Here is a 19,117-nt window from a genome sequence, read left to right on the forward strand (position 1 = left end):
GGGTTAATTTCAAAACAAAAAATGTAAACATTGTGATATGGATAAGTGTAAAACTGTGTTTTATTTCTTATAATGTACATGTATTTATTTCATCGCATTTTGTTTCTGCTTCATTTTTACATGTAATTATTCTTATGTTCAAATGACATAAACTACACAAATTCAAATCCAAATGGCACAGAGTGTCTTTGTAGTTACGCCAAGACTTAGTAATGTAAGTCAATCTTTCAAATAAAAATTGACAATATCAGTCGTTTGTTATAATCAATAATACAGACATGGAAAATGTATAATTAATCGATACAAGTACATAATAGTTATTATGCATACACTCTGAGATCTCTTAAAAAGACGCTTGATTGTAAAAAAGACATAATTATGTTAGTATATCATAACGTATAACGGGGAATGGACAGTGAAACACAAAATTTTTAAACATTCTTCATTAAAATATTGAGTCTACCAATAACATATTACCTAGAACAGTAGAAAAATAACAGAAAAGTGATTGGCAAACAGCTCTGTCATACAAATGCAAAAGTAAGCAGACAGTATATAAATCGTCCGATTACACAGAATGGATTTTAGCTTTCTTGTCTTCTAGAACGTCGACGAATCAGTGTTTCGTAAAGGCTTAAATCTTTATTTTCACCAGTTCTCCTCCGTCGATTAAACTCTTCTAAACTTCCGACTCCAATTCCGTTAGCGACACCCGCAGATAAGCCCCCATCCCGACACATAGGACTGCCGCCACAAAATCCACCCATGTAGGGAAATCCACGAGTCCCACCTCTGGCTCCTATATAACCTTCACGAATACCGCCACGATCACGTTGACCTTGACGATCTAATCCTTCCTGCTGTGCTTCCGGTCTCTGGCGTCTTGGCCTTTGTACTCTTTCTCGCGGACTTCCAGCTGTCCTTGGCTGACCAAATCTGTTATCAGACATTCTTGGTTGAAATGATGTATCCACGATGGTGTTTTCGTAATTCTGTGGAGGGTTGACATCATATGACTGAGTACCAGTATCATATATCGGGTCGTAAGTCTGAGCTCCGTTTGGATTTATTTGATCTACCGGCATACCACCTCGAGGTTCTCGTGAAGCATCGTTACCAGAAATGCCATACCCTATAATGACAGCATTGATTAGGTGTTTGTTTGCTTTACAATATATACCTCTTTAAAAAGTACCTAACTTTTGTAACGACAATTTTCATTGGATAGGCATGATGTTTATATAGTCTATATTCACGGCAGCAGTAAATTTAGGAAGTAAATTAAATATTCTTTCCTCAAATAAAGCAAATCTGCAGTATAAATTCGTTATAAATATTTATGCCCATTAATGACATTATGCCCATCCAAGGATATATAGTGAATAAACAGGTGGAAACAAATGTTGGTCAATAACCCTTTTAACAGTCAATCTTTTGAAATAATAGTCATTTCAGCTCAACTTAACAATGACAAAATAAGCACAATGTCACTTAAATGAACTTCAAGTTCGCCTTTTCGAATTAAGTTAAATTTCTCTTTTTTTTAAAAAAAATATGGATGGTTACACAGTTCTTTTCTAAATTGAATATTGTTGATTTTAATATGGTTAGACAACTGTCATTTTCTCACAATATAGCCGTGTAATTCTAAATGATTTCTTAAATATGTATTTTCTTTTTTTAGAAATAAAGGTATATAAAAGATTAGTTGTAAATGTAATTATTTTAGCTGTTATGTAATTCTCATATAATTACCTTGCTCTAAATAAGGTTGGCGAGTCATTCTCCTTCCGTGTACCGCTTGTGTAGGGTATCCATGTTCCGGAGAGATAGCACCCTGAACGTTTTGATATAATCTATGGCTTGAGGGCATCATTCTAGGATCATAATTATTATATTCATAGTTTGGAAACATGAATTCTGCTTGACCATGACCGTATCCAGTATGCAAAGGTCTGAAACCATTGTCTTGGCTATAGACCAGGTGGCTGGGGTGACTGAGTAAATAATCCGGTACATGGCTCCTATGTCCATGTAGTATTCCAGGTAGGGGTGGTAAATGGTAGTCGTGTCCTTTACTGGTTTGTACAAGTACAAGAAGAATTCCCAAGAAGCGAGTCATCCAGATCTAGAAATAGATATAATTATATGATGTTATTATTTCAAGAATTACCGTGATATAATAAAGGCCCATTATGGTATCGAATTGATATCGTTTACTGTTCTAAAAATATACTCATTTGCCACATTGATGATTTATGTTTGTTTCTGTTTGCTTTGTTGGCAGTTGGTATAGTTCAAGTGAATCAGTATTTTGTATGGAAGTCATTGAAATACTATTTTGTTTACATGTTTGCTACCTTTATCACACATGTTCTGCGCTTCTTTTATTAAGTTGTAAAGCATCTAACATATATTATGTTTTTTGTTTTCTTTTTGTTTATTTTTTTTTCACTTATATTATTGGAGAGGTCATCAGACCTCTCCACGGTGTTCAGACTGATTGCTGGCGGCATCCATTTTTGCGTATCTGATTGTAGTGAATGCATCTCATTTACAGCTTAAAACCATTAGGAGCAGTCTACAAAATTTGTTTTGCGCATGCTCCGTTTCAAAATACGACTTAACTTAAACGAAAAATTAACATCGGAGTGAACAAATCGGTACATAGAAAATCGGAAAATATCATTTACGTTACTTAGCGCTACGTGGATGTTTCATTTCGTTCTAATGTTTTAAACTGTATAAATCGATTACAGTATTGTTTTCTGAATAGCATTTTACTATTTCATATTCCGATAAATAGTGACAGTGACGATAAATAGTAACAGTGAACATTATAGCTACACTATTATATGACCGAGTGAACCATGTACCGAAATTTTGCTGCAAACGGTATGACTAAGTAACGCAACGGGGATTTTTTGGCGCAAATGACACAAGTTTGATTTTTATTAAAATATTGTGGTTGAAGGCATGCAGCTTAATATTCTGTTTATTCCAATCAAATGAAATAAAACATTTTTATGTAAATCCTGGACTTAAAATTGTCTGATAAACATGCTTTATGCCCGTTTTGGAAAATGTCGAGGAAATGTTTCCATATTCTTACCAAAACATTAACCGAAAATTTGCTTATTGAATTTTACAAGAAAATTTGATACTACTTTTGATATGCATATCATTTATTCTAATTTAATTCCCTTTGTAGAAAAAATATCCCTAATGCGCCAAGAAAAAGTCCATTTCTCCGGCATATAATCTTTCAAAACATTAAAAAATGAAGTGTAAAACAAACTTTCATTATGATACTATATATTCAATTTATATAATAAATTCTATTTTGTTAAATAATAATAATTATTGTAATTTATAACCATTCATTGTGTCTTTTTTTCCCCAAATATTTTCGAATTAAACAAATCTCCTACAGCAGCAAAAAGACGCATGCTTCTTTTTAAAGAAGCAAACTTGTAAAGAATATTGACCCCAAAAAAGGGCTGCCACTTTTGGTAAGGGAGGTAAATATTGTAACAATCAGGAACTATATCTATAACCTCTGCATAGTTGTCTTCTGTCGAGTATTAACATCTAATCTTAACAACAACAATATTAGTTTTTTGAAGTAAGAATTCAAGCAATGAATTTAACATCTCTATTAAAAAAAAAAGGAAAAAAGGCAGAATCCCTAAAGAACGCCCAAAACTGCAAAATTAAGTATGTTGCAGTAACCCCTGTTTAACAACTAAAAAGGTTGTTTTCTAAAAGGTGTTACGAACTTGTACTATATAAACGCACTAATATGTACCAACCTTCATTTATTAACCAACGATGATGAAAAAAGATCCCTCTTTATGACGATGTGTATCTTTTTTTATTATTAAATTGTGAGAATAATCATAGTTCCACTGAAATGATGTTTAAAACTAAATGCATCTAGTGATGTTTAGCTTATTAAATATGATTAGACCGTGCTGTACTCAATTGATACATTATATATAGTAACATGGGTTAAGTCGAACGACGCATAACTGGAATTACTCTGAAGAAAAAACCCGGAAAAGAATGTAGATTGTTAACGACATCATATTCATAAATTGAAGTATGGAAAACCATCAACATAATAATTAACATTTTGATATAAGGATATCAATGTCTTCCGTAGCTTTAGAACCAATGATTAATTATTAATTAAAATTTGAAATTCCTGTAAGTATGAAGTAATGTCCTTGGTTCACCAGCGTGAAAAAGTACTACAATGCACTTATTGTAAGGAAAGAGTGGACAGAGGCAGTTTTATCCATATCATATCTCAAATTGTATATTCCTAGCTCAAAACGAATATATTTTATAAATTATAGCCTATGGTCTACTTATGATATTCACAAGGCCTGCCACAGGGTGCAGTTTTTTGACAGTCAATATTTAAACAATTTGTCAGAATACAATGACTGATTTGTATTTGACTGTAAGGACATACTATCAAAGGCTACTGTTGATTGAATGAGTTTATACTTTAATTGAATAATAAAGTTCGAATATACCGACGATATGAGAATTTACAATGGTTCTTTAACTTTTCTTATAGAGAATATGTGTTGCGCAAAGCGGGAGAGTAAATATATAAAATTCTCTCATTTTGAAATTAATTTAAAACGGAACATATATTTTTATCTTGCTCGCCAGGCTTATTAAAATGGCGCCATTTAATGATTTTGACGTTATCGCAATGTAATAAAAATCTTTTCTTTAGGCGTTCTACCATACCCTATTTTTCAAACTATAAGCTAAAGCAAAAATTCTATATTCACCCAAGTCTCAGTGTGATATATTAACTGGTATACACCTAATTGATGTATATATTTTAGTATATCGTTGAAAACAATAAGATAATGCTGTTTATTTATTGGTTGTGGTGTTAAATTTTACGAATACATCATCTTTCTCGTGGTTGAAAAAATAAACGCTTCAAGCCAAAATTTTGATACTTTCTAAATTTGATTTTCTTTTAAATTATCACATATATAAAGAATTTAGATTTTTTGGTATGCATTTGTATCATAAATTATAATAACTTAAAAACCGACAGCTAAAAATAATCATGAAATGTTACATAAAAAAAATAATCTAAAATTACACGTGTGAAATATTGTTTACGTAAAGCACATTTTGTTGATTATTTTCGGCTGTAGGTTTTTAGGTAATTAAACATTTTTTAAAAAATCTAAATTTCTTTGAATATCAATACAAAAATTACTTAACCAAATATCACGACGTTTCATAAATACATAATTATAATATAATTATTGTGAAATATGTACATTTTGTTGGTAAGGTTTTCGGCCATTAACGTTTAGTGTACATTAAATCGTTACCTAATTAATACCTGTTTGAAAGGTAATCATTTATGGTATGAACAAAGTTATTTCACGTCTACAACCATTAAAGCAATAACCATGACAGCTATCTTACCACTTTAACAATATGATGAATGGAGATTTAATGGAGATTTTAACAGTCGTCAGTTGTTATTCTGTGTATATGATAAGAGTTCTTTCACCTGAACATACTCCATTATTTTCAATCGCATCTTTTCGGCCCTTTCCGTCAAACTTCGGATAAGAACCCCCAACACAATAGTAAAAAAATAAGTAGAACGGATCCGAGGTTTGTGTTATTACAATAGCCGAGCTGTTCCGATTGCATTATTATATGATTCTGCACATTTTTCACATAAATTTTCAGTAGATAGTCGTGTGGTTCATATATAGAGCTGCTGAGAATTTATTATTATTATTATTAGCTTTACAATAAAAGGACACAATCGTGCAGACTAGATATTTGTTTTGACAAGTTATATGGCTGTGTTAATAGAACCGATTATACTGAGCCATATATCATATCCAAAACCTTCACAAATTTTAATACACAGGGGTTCTTCCGGTTACAAAATAGAGCTACTAATATTATATTTTTTTTACATTTTTTTCCAGACTTAATGATTCCATGCAAATCACAAAACGTGTAATAGCCTCACAATTAGCTTAAATAATCAATAATTGAGCCGCGTCACGACAAAACCAACATAGTGGGTTTGCGACCAGCATGGATTCAGACCAGCCTGCGCATCCGCGCAGTCTGATCAGGACCCTTGCTGTTCGCTATCAGTCTCACTACTTGTAATAGAGTTGGTAAGCGAACAGCATGGATCCTGATCAGACTACGCGGATGCGCAGGCTGGTCTGGATCAATGCTGGTCGCAAACCCTCTATGTTTGTTTTGTCGTGACGCGGCTTAATTAAATAATCAGACTGGAAACCAAACAAAAATTGTCCATTGTTTTACTATTAACATCCTTAATTTGCTAAATGGGTTTTAGTTTGGAAAATTCCATTCAAATTCAAAAAAATTAAAAAGAGAGTTCAGCATCAAAATTTTAAACTATGCTTCCAACAAGAGAATCTTATCAGATTGCACGAATCTTCAGTCTGGCCTGTTTTAATGGTTAACCACTTTTAGTCCATGTAAAGAAATTGTTTAAAAGCAGTATCTGCCCACTCGTATCTTTATTTTTCGAGGGAACTTGGCTTTTTTGAATTACATAAATTTGAAATGCGAACAGTTCTTGAAAAATTTGAGGCGCAGCTTTTTATTGAAATCAATGAAACTTGTAGCCTTCATAGTGAGAATTTGATGGAAATCACGTTGACGTCGAAATGATGACGTCATGACTTCCACTTTCTGCATCTCTATATTGTGCAGCCATGTAAAACCATGGCATGTCACAATATTCAAAGGGGAGTAACCATAATAGATTACAACCAGCAGTTCAACATAATATGTCTCCTTGTTTACACTATTTAGTCCTAAATTTATATTTTCACAACTATTTTGTAAATAATAATGTATTGCGGAAACTCATACGTGCAACTTACTCCACGAGAGCGCTGGTAAATTGTTTTGGAGCCAATCGAAAAAAGGTTATTCCATTTCAGAAGAAAATGTCTGGTCTTTTCTGTGCAAGGTGAAAGCACCAGTACGAGGGATCTCGGGTTTTTTTAAAGTCTCTTCCAAAAACGTGTTATTAGTAATTAAAGTGGGAGTAGCTGTGGATCGAAGATGTTGCCATTGGATTATTTTTCGAGAATGTTATCTCTTGGTTGTTCTTTTTATGATTTTACAATTGACAGGTCCAAGTTGTTAACAGAGCTAAAATTCATAACATAATGAGGCAGTATAGAAGCTAAATAATGGCTAATCATTTTTGTCCTTATCCTTTAACCTGCTTAATTCCTGAAATTGACTAGTCCTGCTTCTAGTATTTGAAAATCATTAAAAAAAATTAAGATATAACTTATTAACACCAATATATTGTCAATTTTAGAGACCGAGATCAAGTTGTGTGACATAAATGGACTAGAATTGTTTTCGGGAATTTTATACCTGGTGTTGTCTGTGAACACGGTTTTCAAAATACCTCTCTATCTATGGTAATAGATGTTTAAGTGTGCCTGTTTTTTGAAACTTGATTAACGTTGCCAACAATCCTCAGCTGCTCAATGATAACAACAACAACAGATCCTCAAAAAATAGGGATTAATGGAGAAAGGTTAAGAAAAGTCTTTACTATTGAAATTTACCATTCATAATGAAATTTTTGAACGTACAGTGTACGTGGTATAAACGTACAGTGTACGTGGTGTATTGAGCACAATGGTTATAAGGAAATGCACGGTATATCTTTATGATTCACTGACGTTGATCGATCATTAGCTATAACCATAAAAAATGCATTACGTCACATTAAATCACAAGGGGAAATTTTTTCTTCGTCTGACAATGTATTCACTACTGTATTTATTCATGCAATAAATGTGCACATATGACTGTAAGCCTCGTGTAAGAACATAAATAAAGTTTATAAATACACGTACACGTATTAGTCTTTCTAGAAATTCCAAAAAAAAAAATAACATTGTAATAATATCCCATTATCTTAAATGTTGTTTCATGGTTTACTAGCTTTTTTTGTATAAACTTTCAAAGGTACGCGATTTACATCATTGACAGTTTAAGACAAATCATCACTTAGAATTTAATGTTATTTATTTCAATTAAAGCAAATAAATATTAAACAAAAATGCATTATCAGCAAAAATTTAACCAAGGGAGGCAAATGTCAGACAGGCTGTTTACGTTATAATGGAGTTAATTATCCTTATTCATGAAGGTCTTGTCCGTCTAAAACACTCTCCAGCATGTACTAGTATCGTTGAGTTATCACAAGTAATTCTGCTATATGGACGCAAATGCAATGAATTTAAATATCTTATTACACAAATTGTATTATGTCTTTTCTTTTTTTCACGAAATCATATTTTCATTAAAGGTTATAAAAAGCTAGTTCGTTATAAACACCATATACGTTCCATCATATAAGTAAAATAGTCAAGCTTCTTCCAAGATATTTAGTGGTTTGGGAATGGGTACCATCCTCTTCCGTTTCTATCTATGCCGTCAGCATGCCTTTCTCCAATTCCAGCCCCTCCCCATACTGGCAGCCCATTTCTTCCACCTGTGCCGCCAAAGAAATCTTGACTACCTATGCTCCCTCCGCGGCTTCTGCCAAAACCGCTGCCAGAAAATCCTCTTTGGAATTGCATCGGGTACTGGAATCCTCCCGGGTAAATGGTTTGAAATGGATATTGTGCTTTTGTCACGGTGATACACACTGTCAGCAAACAGCAACATATTGTTATTGGGAACTTCATTCTGAAAAATAAAAATGTAAGTACATTTTTTTGCAGCCATTTGAACACTTAATATAAAAGAGACTCAACTGGTGGAGAAATGAACGGAAATTGTGCACACAATTTATGGTTCTCAAACCTGTTGATATCATTTAAAGTCAGGGAAGTGCAGAGTCAGCACGGCCTGCAAATGTCACATATTGGTTGAAGCTTGTAAATGTCATATAAAGTCATGCCAGTCAACACATGTCCTTAAGAGTAAGGCTGGCATGCAGTTATCATAAAATTAGACAAGTCTGCAGTTGTCATGCCTGCAGATATTATATAGAGTCAGACAGCTTGTAGATGTCAAATAGAGTCATGCCAGCCTGAAGATTTTATATTGTATCATTCCAGCTTGCAAAATTTATATTGAATCAAGTCAGCTTGCAGAACTTATATAGAGTCAGGCTCGCCTGCAGATGTGATATAGTGTCAGGTCAGCTTGCAGAACTTATATAGAAATAGGCTGGTCTGTAGATGTGATATAGAGTCAGGTTAGCCTGAAGATGTGATATAAAGTCAGGCTAGCCTGCAGATGTGATATAGTCAGGCCAGCCTGCAGATGTAATATAGAGTCAAGCCAGCTTGCAGATGTGATATTGTCAAACTAGCATGCAGATGTGATAAAGTCAGGCCAGCCTGCAGATGTGATATAGAGTCAGGCCAGCCTGAAGATGTCATATAGAGTCAGGCAAGCCAGCATAACTTAGATAGAGTCAGGCTAGCCTGCAGATGTGAAATAGAGTCAGGCTAGCCTGCAGATGTGATATAGAGTCATGTTAGCCTGCATATGTGATATAGAGTCAGGCCAGCCTGCATATGTGATATAGAGTCAGGCCAGCCTGCAGATGTGATGAAGAATCAGGCTAGCCTGCAGATGTGATATAGAGCCAGGCCAGCCTGCATATGTGATATAGTCAGGCCAGCCTGCAGATGTGATATTGAGTCAGGGTAGCCTGCAGATGTGATATAGAGTCAGGGTAGCATGCAGATGGGATATTGAGTCAGGGTAGCCTGCAGATGTGATATTGAGTCAGGGTAGCCTGCAGATGTCATATAGAGTCAGGGTAGCCTGCAGATGTCATATAGAGTCAGGCTAGCCTGCAGATGTGATATTGAGTCAGGGTAGCCTGCAGATGTCATATAGAGCCAGGGTAGCCTGCAGATGTGATATTGAGTCAGGGTAGCCTGCAGATGTCATATAGAGTAAGGGTAGCCTGCAGATGTGATATTGAGTCAGGGTAGCCTGCAGATGTCATATAGAGCCAGGGTAGCCTGCAGATGTGATATTGAGTCAGGGTAGCCTGCAGATGTCATATAGAGCCAAGGTAGCCTGCAGATGTCATATAGAGCCAGGGTAGCCTGCAGATGTCATATAGAGTCAGGCTAGCCTGCAGATGTCATATAGAGTCAGGCTAGCCTGCAGATGTCATATAGAGCCGGGGTAGCCTGCAGATGTCATATAGAGTCAGGCTAGCATGCAGATGTCATATAGAGTCAGACTAGCCTGCAGATGTGATATAGAGTCAGGCTAGCATGCAGATGTCATATAGAGCCAGACTAGCCTGCAGATGTGATATAGAGCCAGACTAGCCTGCAGATGTGATATAGTCAGGCCAGCCTGAAAATGTGATATAGAGTCAGGCTAGCTTGCAGAACTTAGATAGAGTCAGACTAGCCTGCAGATGTTATATAGAGTCAGGCAGCTTGCAGATCTTATAAAGAGTCCGGCCAGCCTGCAGATGTGATTTAGAGTCAGGCCAGCCTGCAGATGTGATATAGAGTCAGGCTAGCCTCCGGGTGTCATATAGAATCAGGCAAGTCTGCAGATGTGATATAGAATCTGGTCAGCTTGCAGAACTTATATAGAGTCAGGCTGGCCTGCATATTTCATATAGACTCAGGTCAGCTTAGGCCAGACTTAATTCTGTTGACAATTTTGTTTTAACAAATTGATATCAAAATCCAACAGTGAATATATCTAAATTCAAAACTTGGATATTTAATTAATATACAAGTTTAGATGTGTTTAGATCAGAACACAGTTAATTTAATCACACATGCATGTATATAGAGATAAAAAGAAACACGTTGAATTGTAAGGGGAGATAATTCGCATTCCAAAATGTTTTTTTTGTTGATACAGATTCATTTCCCTCTCCAATGTAAGAGAAGTTTTCTTTCATAAACTACACTATAAAGAAATAGCTTGAAAAAGGTAGAATTCATATTTAGAACAGAGGATGGTCATAACGAATATGTTTGCAAAACATTGTTGCTGTTTTTTTCCGGACACTTGGGGTTACAAGTTGTCCTTCAAGCTTTACCTTTGGGGATACTTCAGGTGCTTCTAAGAGAAAGACCTCAGGTGTTCTTTGGTATATTATTTTAGACAAAAGCGTACTAATGCTGACTTTCCTTTTAACATGAGATAATCAAAACCCTGGCGGTATTTGAACCCATGGCAGTTAGAAACAATTCTAATCGGAATACAGTTTAATCTTAATGCATGTTTTCCGATGATATATATAATATATTCTAGTTTTTTATAAACAATTAATTTCATTTATTTCATTAACCGGAAACCGATGTTAGTTTTAACTTTTGAACCAAAATCTGATGGAAATTTAAACAATATTTTTGTATTTGTTTCTTATTGACATTTTCTATTTAAACGTACTATTTTCGATTGCATGCTTATCTTATTCGGCACGGTCCTAATAATAATAATAATAATAATAATAATAATATAATAATAATAATTATTATTATTATAATAATAATAATAATAATTATAATAAAAAATAATAATATAATAATAATGATAATAATAATAGTAAAAATATAGATGTTTTGTTATCGTTGTTGAGTACAGCAAAATACAACAACAGATTAGGTAGATTATAAATGTAAAAGAAATAATAATCGAAGAATAAACTTTACCGCATCGCTCTTCAAATTGTTTAATTTTCTGTTGTATATCTTCATAATATTGTTACTATTCTTATGTGAGTATTTTTTATTTTAAGTTTGCAATATTAGTTTCACAAATATAATTTCACACAGATATTATTAGATTTTAACTATTTTCTCAATCTCGAAAAAAAATGAAGAAATTATTTCGATACAAAATTGGCAATAAAATTATAAGAAATATTTAGAAATTAAAGAATGCTTATTTTTTTTAGTATTTCTTATTAAAAAAATGACCAAGACTTTCCTTTGTCTATATTCTTATTAGCATAAAGAAATCTTACCTGTATAAAGTGTTATAACCTCCGTTGTAAACCGCCGACTAAGTTCTAGTTATTCTGCAAGGACAATAACTTATGTATTACTTACTATGACCATGGTCATAAAACTGAAATAAACCTTTCATTTATGACATTTTGTTACGAATGATCAGTGGGCGAAACTCATTACAAGTTTTCATTAGGCCTGTCATTGGGCCTTATAAGAATACGCTTTCAATTAACAACCATTACGCATGTCCATATGTTTACATTTGACAATATACATGTCTGTAATTAAAACTTGTAATATATGGCGGATGTAATTAATGTTTATTTCTGTTATACAAACGCCAGAGAAAGAGCAAGCAGACGATAATGACGAGTGTCAAAATATCACATATTACCCATAAATCATTGCAGGTGTTATGTTAATAGTAGACAATGACCAAATGAACTGATGACTTTACTTATGGTCATTATACATGCTGACAGGACATTCCTTTAGGTAGTTTGACCTCTGTCCTTGATCCAGGATTGTCTTAATTATGTTCCTGATTTAGGAGAGATTATGGTTTACTTTTCCAATATCATTGGAGAAGCTACGACATGTTATATGTAAGACAATCTTTAATTTATCCGACTATAACATATAACATTGTGTATCATCTTCAAAATCATTTCGTTTTAAATAGTAATACATTTTATTTCAGATTAAAGCGTTGGACGTCATTCCCCCCTTTGAAAAGATTATACGGCTTTAGTTTTGTCCAGGGTATGTGTGGCAACATGATAAAACATAATAAGTATATAAATAATGTAGTTATTATTCCTTAATGTATACATTAACTTAATGTAAAGAGATGTTCACAATATTTAATAGGAAAAAAACTAAGTCATCGAAACACTATTTGGTTTGCAGCGTAGGTCAAACCTTGACATCGTATACTGGTGTCTCATATTTCCGTGGTACTTAACTGTTTAACACAGACAACAAAAGTTAGGAAAATAAAACTTTGGAAAATATGTTGAATATTGTAGGAAAGACATGTCAATTACATCATAGTTTATACCATTTAATTGTTACGTATAAGCAATTATGTACACAACATTGCAACTAACACCCATCTGCTGCCTAGTTAGTAAAGTTGTGTTCTTGTATTTCTAAGGCAATTACATTTTAAGAGTTTCAAAAGCAAAACCTATAGTTATCTTTATTTTTTAGTATATCTATACCTAGCCTCGTCTGAAAGTGGGGATTTTCTATAAGGCATTTATCAAATATCTTAATGGTTGTTTAACAAAGACAATATACGAAAAGTAAAATTAAAATTGTGAAATAATTAACTTTGCTCTTAATCTGAATAAAATAATATGTTTTCTCAGTCCTATATGTAACATTTTGATAAAATAAATAAAAAAAAGAAAAAGTTAAACTCCTGACAGGTGCATGGCGTCTAGGAGGCATTTGAGGCTGTTTATGCCTAATACCTTGGAATTATTAGTACCTCGGAAATATGAGGCACCAGTATACCCATTTTGTGTATTCATACTTTTGTGTTTGAGATCAATATCAGAAGTTTGAAGGAAATGGCCTAGAAGTTGCGATTGAGGACCTCAAACTAATAAACAGACCGAATACGGTATAATATAGTAAAAAGTACCACCACTAGACAACTGCATCCAAGCAAGTTTTCACGACCGTGTGGTCTAACTAGTTTATATACTGTTGGTTACTCAATTTTAACCCTTACGACGCTAAATGTATTAAATGTATTTGTCCATTTATTTTTTAAATATACAAAACCATTCAACAGTTTTTGGGATTTTTTTTGCTTACAGTGTAGACCATGTTCAGTCAAAACGAATGCAGTTTCATTTATTATCATATACCAGCAATAAGACAGTAACGTTTCTAAAGAAATTTCACATGAAGAAACACATATACGTTTACCAAGATCAGTTTTCCTTGTTCAACACCAATTATATTGCTCGTGGTGTGACGTCATGAATGTACTGAATGTACATTTATGTAATATGTAAAATAATTCTTTTGGTTTTGTTCACATTTCCATAAGTCAATCTACAGACGGTACAGTAACAAGAAACAACATCACTTGTTACGTTGGTTACGCGAAGTTGTATTCGCAAGCGGTGTGTGAACAAATAGAAATGGGAGCAAAACCTATCTATTACCAGCAGTACTTGGCTCGTTCTATTAAAACTTAGGCGTTTATTTCTATAAAATGATGTACTTTTTTAGACCATTTTCATGACTAAATAAGACATTAACTTCTGGTATGATTATAATGGGAAATAGAAAAATGATAGAGAAAATTGTACAGTTAAAAGCTATTTTAGCAGTAAGCACGACATAATACATGTATGATATAATAAACACACAAAAATACATCACAAAACGAGATTGTCAACAGATGATGAATTCTAATTAATATTGTCCATTCATCTGAAATATAAAGAAATAAAAGATGAATGAGTATAATAAAACAGTATGATAATTGTAATTATATAAATAATAATGCCACTTGTTTTGGACTTTTTTTAAACAACTCTCATTCTTATCTTACAGAATAAATAAATAAATGAACCATTCTTAAAAAAAGGCAAACATGATATTTAAAACGTTTAAATAATTGTTTAAGATGCTTAAAACCTAAAGAAAGTAGCGCTGAATGTGAGATTATTTGTAATTAAAGTAGCGACATTTAAACAATGTAGTATTTTGACTTCCATTCAAAATACTAAATCACGAGATTTTCATAACTACCGAAATGCAACTAGAGCAAAAGGTAGTTCAGGTAATTGGCAAATAAAAACCGTTTTGGAAACTTTATCACGACACAAAAAAAGAAAAAAGCTTTTGAGAACTGTAAGTAAAAGCTTTTCTACGGTTTCATGGACCTTTAATCTAAACAATATTAATATTATTTATTTCATGCTTTCCAGTGTTTTACTGTAATTTATCAGATGATTATATTCTGATTAACCACTAGTGAAATTTATAAAATATACAAAGTAATATTTTGACTTCCATACAAAATACTTAATCACTATGACTATACTTATTGGTAAAACGTGACATACGCATAAATGGTTCAGGAAATTGGCCATTGAGTAATTTTCTGACATTATAACAGATAAAAAACAAACAAACAAAAACAAAAAAACAACATGAGAAATTAAAAATAAAAGGAATTCTTAGGCATAATGGGCCTTTAAAGTTAATTATAATTGTTAGTCAAAAGGTGGGGGTTTTATGAAAAGAAGCATTCTCTCACACTCAAACATACAACATTCTCTTCCATAAGAAAACCTTCTTACACGTAAATTCTGCATAAATAGATTTGTTATATGATCATTATGAGTATTTTACGACTTCATGTAAGCAGACGACAAACCATTTGACATGTTTATTTCCTTTACGCAGAAGGCAAATAAAAATTAATAACATACATTTATGATTATCCCCACAATGTAATAAATACCAAAAATAAAAGTACGGTATAGGTTAAATATAACCACCGCTATAGATATTACAAAAAAAAAACTTTATAATCAGTCATACAAAAAAGAGCCGAAATAACATTCGATAACCTATTTATTTCTAAATCATATGAATCTACTTTTGCTAAAACTTGCACCTTAAAGGGACTTCACTGAAGACTTTTGACATAAAGATACTGTAAATCTTTTTTCGAGATTAATGTTCTATTTGTTGAAGATCTAGACCATTAACTTGTGTGCAAAATTTAGACCATTTGCTCTCTCAGTTTTTCCATAATAATTGTTCTTTATTGTGAAAAAATGGCACAAAATCCACCCAAATCGTGCTAAGAAGAAGAGCTTAATACGATTTTCAAGCTATTAATTAGTATTGTACTACATTGACTACATTAATTATCTTTCTGTTTTAAGTGGCCCAGCTGATCTTTGTCAAAGTTCATTTTTAGGTTCCTTTTTAGGGTCTTGGACCTCAGGGGAGTTCCTTTAGTGAATATTAATATGTAGCATAATATAGCATGATCCTGGTCAATTTTTAAAGTCGTTTTGCATTTTAATTAAATAATATAATAAAATTTGTGCATTAAAAACTTAAATATGCGTCTGTCAAATACGGTATGTCACAAACAAACTATTTATGAACAATCTATGTAATGTACAATACCTATCTGATGCAAAAAAAATACTAATATTCAAAACCCCTTTCACCTTTGCTAAGTTTTTAAACCGTTTTCCATCACATTTCAATCGGCAAAAACTCTTTTCTGATTTGCAGTATTTGAGGAGAAAAAAAAATGTGTTTTAAAGTAATGCTAATTTACTCATCATTGTGTCATATAAAAATGAATTGAGCCGCGTCACGACAAAACCAACATAATGGGTTTGCGACCAGCATGGATCCAGACCAGCCTGCGCATCCGCGCAGTCTGATCAGGATCCATGCTGTTCGCTATCAGTTTCTCTACTTGTTATAGGGTTTGTAAGCGAACAGCATGGATAATGATCAGACTGCGAGGATGCGCAGGCTGGTCTGGATCCATGCTGGTCGCAAACCCATTATGTTGGTTTTGTCGTAACGCGACCCAATTGTTATTTATACACAATAAAACAGTATTACTGATGTTGTAATCCTGTAACAACGCGGTGAGAGCGTTCAATTCCTCTTTTAGAACTTGGAGGTACATTCATATATAGTGATCTGTTTGGCATTAGAACTGCTAGTGTAGAATTTTGTTCTTTTTATTCTAACCTTTTCAAAAAGATAAGAACAACAAATGTACATGTAAGTATTTACAAATTACAAAAAAAAAATACAAAAAAACAAGACAACTAAAATGATTACTTTTATGATATACAGAAAGACGACTTACATTTTTATTGTATCCCCTGAGGAAATGACTAGTGTCTTATACCATCGGCGTACATCTCTCCTGCCCCTGCGCCACCATAAGTACCAACCCAACTTCCCATATACCCTTGGTCTCCTCCGATAAAGTCCAAAGGTGGTGGACCATCAAAGAAATACGGCGGCTGGGCAGACACCATACATATCATTAGGACGCACAAAACAAACACCAACTTCATAACTGTTAACATGAAAATAGAAAATCATGTCAGTTTGTGGTTAAGGGACACTGGCAAAGTTTCATGCTTTAGATTCTACACTTCCCCTTACTTTGTGTCGGAATGATACACAGAACAGGCAGGCAGATGAATGCATGGATAATTTTTTGAATCTGATATCTTGCACAAAGATGTTCTTAGTAAGAAAAAAAGGAAAATTGTGATTATTTTATTTTTTATTTCAAGCAAGTAGAAACGATATATACAGGTTCCTTTCCTTTTATTGTTGAAAAAAGGAATCCCAAAAATAATAAAATGTAGACTGGAATAAAACAAAATCATTGCCATAGTCTTTGGTTTACCAAGTGAACTTTTTTATGAAAATAGAAGAAACTTATCTTGTTCATCTTCTTGCCATCAATATTTAAAAAGTGTTTTTATACTTAACAAAATAGAACGAAACAAAAGCAATATCATAAAAGAAAAAATACGCTTGCATGTACATGTCAATATACATGTTTTGTGCGACGAATCAACATATAAATGGTCTTATGCGTGTCTGTTTGTCCATGTTTAGTTTCTAGTGACACAATTAATTTATCTTTTAAGTTTATGTTTGTTGTAGAAAATGTGCGTAAAACCATTTCCTTATTTCATTTATATGAGATACATCAAAGTAAAACTTTTTTGTAAGACACAGGTTTGTTTTGCCCAGTTTAAACAAGTAAACCTGTGCTTGTACTCTTGACCAAATGTGACACAAAAATCTCTTACAAAAGAACGAATTTAAAAATGTGCTTAATCAGCAATATTTTTGATACAAAAATGAAATTTTGTTTAAGATTACAAAAATAAATTACGATTTCTATTTTTTCAATGATATTAAAAAGAAAATGGTCAATGTTTAAAAATCTTTGTGAGCCTAAAAATGTGCGGATTTCAGTTAATATTCTCTCTCAATATTTTTGTTTAAGCGAAACGTTACTAAGATCAGACGAGATTGTACTTTATTGCATATTCTATTAGTGGCATCGTATTTATTGCATTATTTATAGCTTATTAAATTTTCAAAATCTTATACTTTTGTTAATGAAGATAACACAAAATTAATTACAACGTGTCTTTGTAAAGTTATAGATTAGTTTGTTTCAAGTTTGGCCTTGAAAACGAAAGTCTTTTTCTATAAAATTCTTACAGATATCTTTTCAAAGCGAAATGATTGCATGACCTGTAAAAAATACCGACGCACAGCCATCAATATCGCTTTGAAATTTAAAAAAAATAGTGTTCATGTAATTCACTTCCTGTGATAATTAAATCATACCTTTACATCCTGAAAAATTTGATATAAATTTTACATACCTTTTCTTGTATTAAGATGCTGCCGAAAAACACCCAGCCGCAAAGAACACGCGAATATTCTGAAGTAAAGCCCGTGATTACAAAAGAAGCCGTAGATCTTGGTGCATCGTCCGTGCTAAATTAATCATCGGCTTTTAACGCATCACGTAATATGTGTTCAACATAAACCGCGTATGTAAGTCTCTCCCCTTACATAATATTCTCCTAATTTATTGAGTCCAACTGCAAAACCTGAACTTATATCAAATGATAGAGAAAATTAGGAACAATGTTTTGAAAACCTTTTATATAACTACAAAATAAATATACATGGTTTTAAAATCTGGAAAAAGGGTGATCCCTCACAGCAAAATAACATGAAAATTGCAGACTTGGTGTGGTTGAGTCTATGAAAAAGTGCAAAATCCCTCATACTGGTTTGAGCGGTACTCAATTTCAGGTTTTGAAGTGCTGGAATCAATTATCCTGAAAGACCTTGACTGGAATAATGTAATGGTTATATTTCGCAACCACTTTTTTCTGAATTGAAGACGCCTTTATAGTTATTTGGGTGTAACCTGATTTACTTGTATATCAATTCAGTTAAAATCTCAATATTTTCCAAAGCTTCACATAAATTAATGTTCCGTGTATCGGCTGCTTGATATA

The 19,117-nt window shown here is 32.9% G+C and overlaps 1 protein-coding gene and 2 long non-coding RNA genes across 3 annotated transcripts; all 3 read right to left on the reverse strand.

The window, feature by feature from the left end:
• Positions 1 to 96: 96 nt before the first annotated feature.
• On the reverse strand, positions 97 to 4,017 carry LOC132744856 (uncharacterized; the record flags this gene model as incomplete). The annotated part of the gene is given in 3 exon segments (XM_060733648.1): positions 97 to 1,132; positions 1,756 to 2,128; positions 3,813 to 4,017. Coding segments are annotated over 3 exon segments (927 nt in total). The 5' UTR covers positions 3,819 to 4,017.
• A 4,071-nt stretch (positions 4,018 to 8,088) lies between these two features.
• LOC132744857 (uncharacterized) lies at positions 8,089 to 12,523 on the reverse strand. The gene is made up of 2 exons (XR_009627754.1): positions 12,050 to 12,523; positions 8,089 to 8,772 (listed from the first exon to the last, which is right to left on the reverse strand). It is a non-coding gene; the product is annotated as an uncharacterized LOC132744857 (long non-coding RNA).
• A 1,834-nt stretch (positions 12,524 to 14,357) lies between these two features.
• On the reverse strand, positions 14,358 to 18,625 carry LOC132744858 (uncharacterized). The gene is made up of 3 exons (XR_009627755.1): positions 18,470 to 18,625; positions 16,915 to 17,130; positions 14,358 to 14,489 (listed from the first exon to the last, which is right to left on the reverse strand). It is a non-coding gene; the product is annotated as an uncharacterized LOC132744858 (long non-coding RNA).
• Positions 18,626 to 19,117: the final 492 nt, after the last annotated feature.

The sequence above is a fragment of the Ruditapes philippinarum genome, unplaced genomic scaffold, assembly GCF_026571515.1.
Source record: "Ruditapes philippinarum isolate M1 unplaced genomic scaffold, ASM2657151v2 ctg2411_1_1_1_1, whole genome shotgun sequence".
Lineage (NCBI taxonomy): Eukaryota > Metazoa > Mollusca > Bivalvia > Venerida > Veneridae > Ruditapes > Ruditapes philippinarum.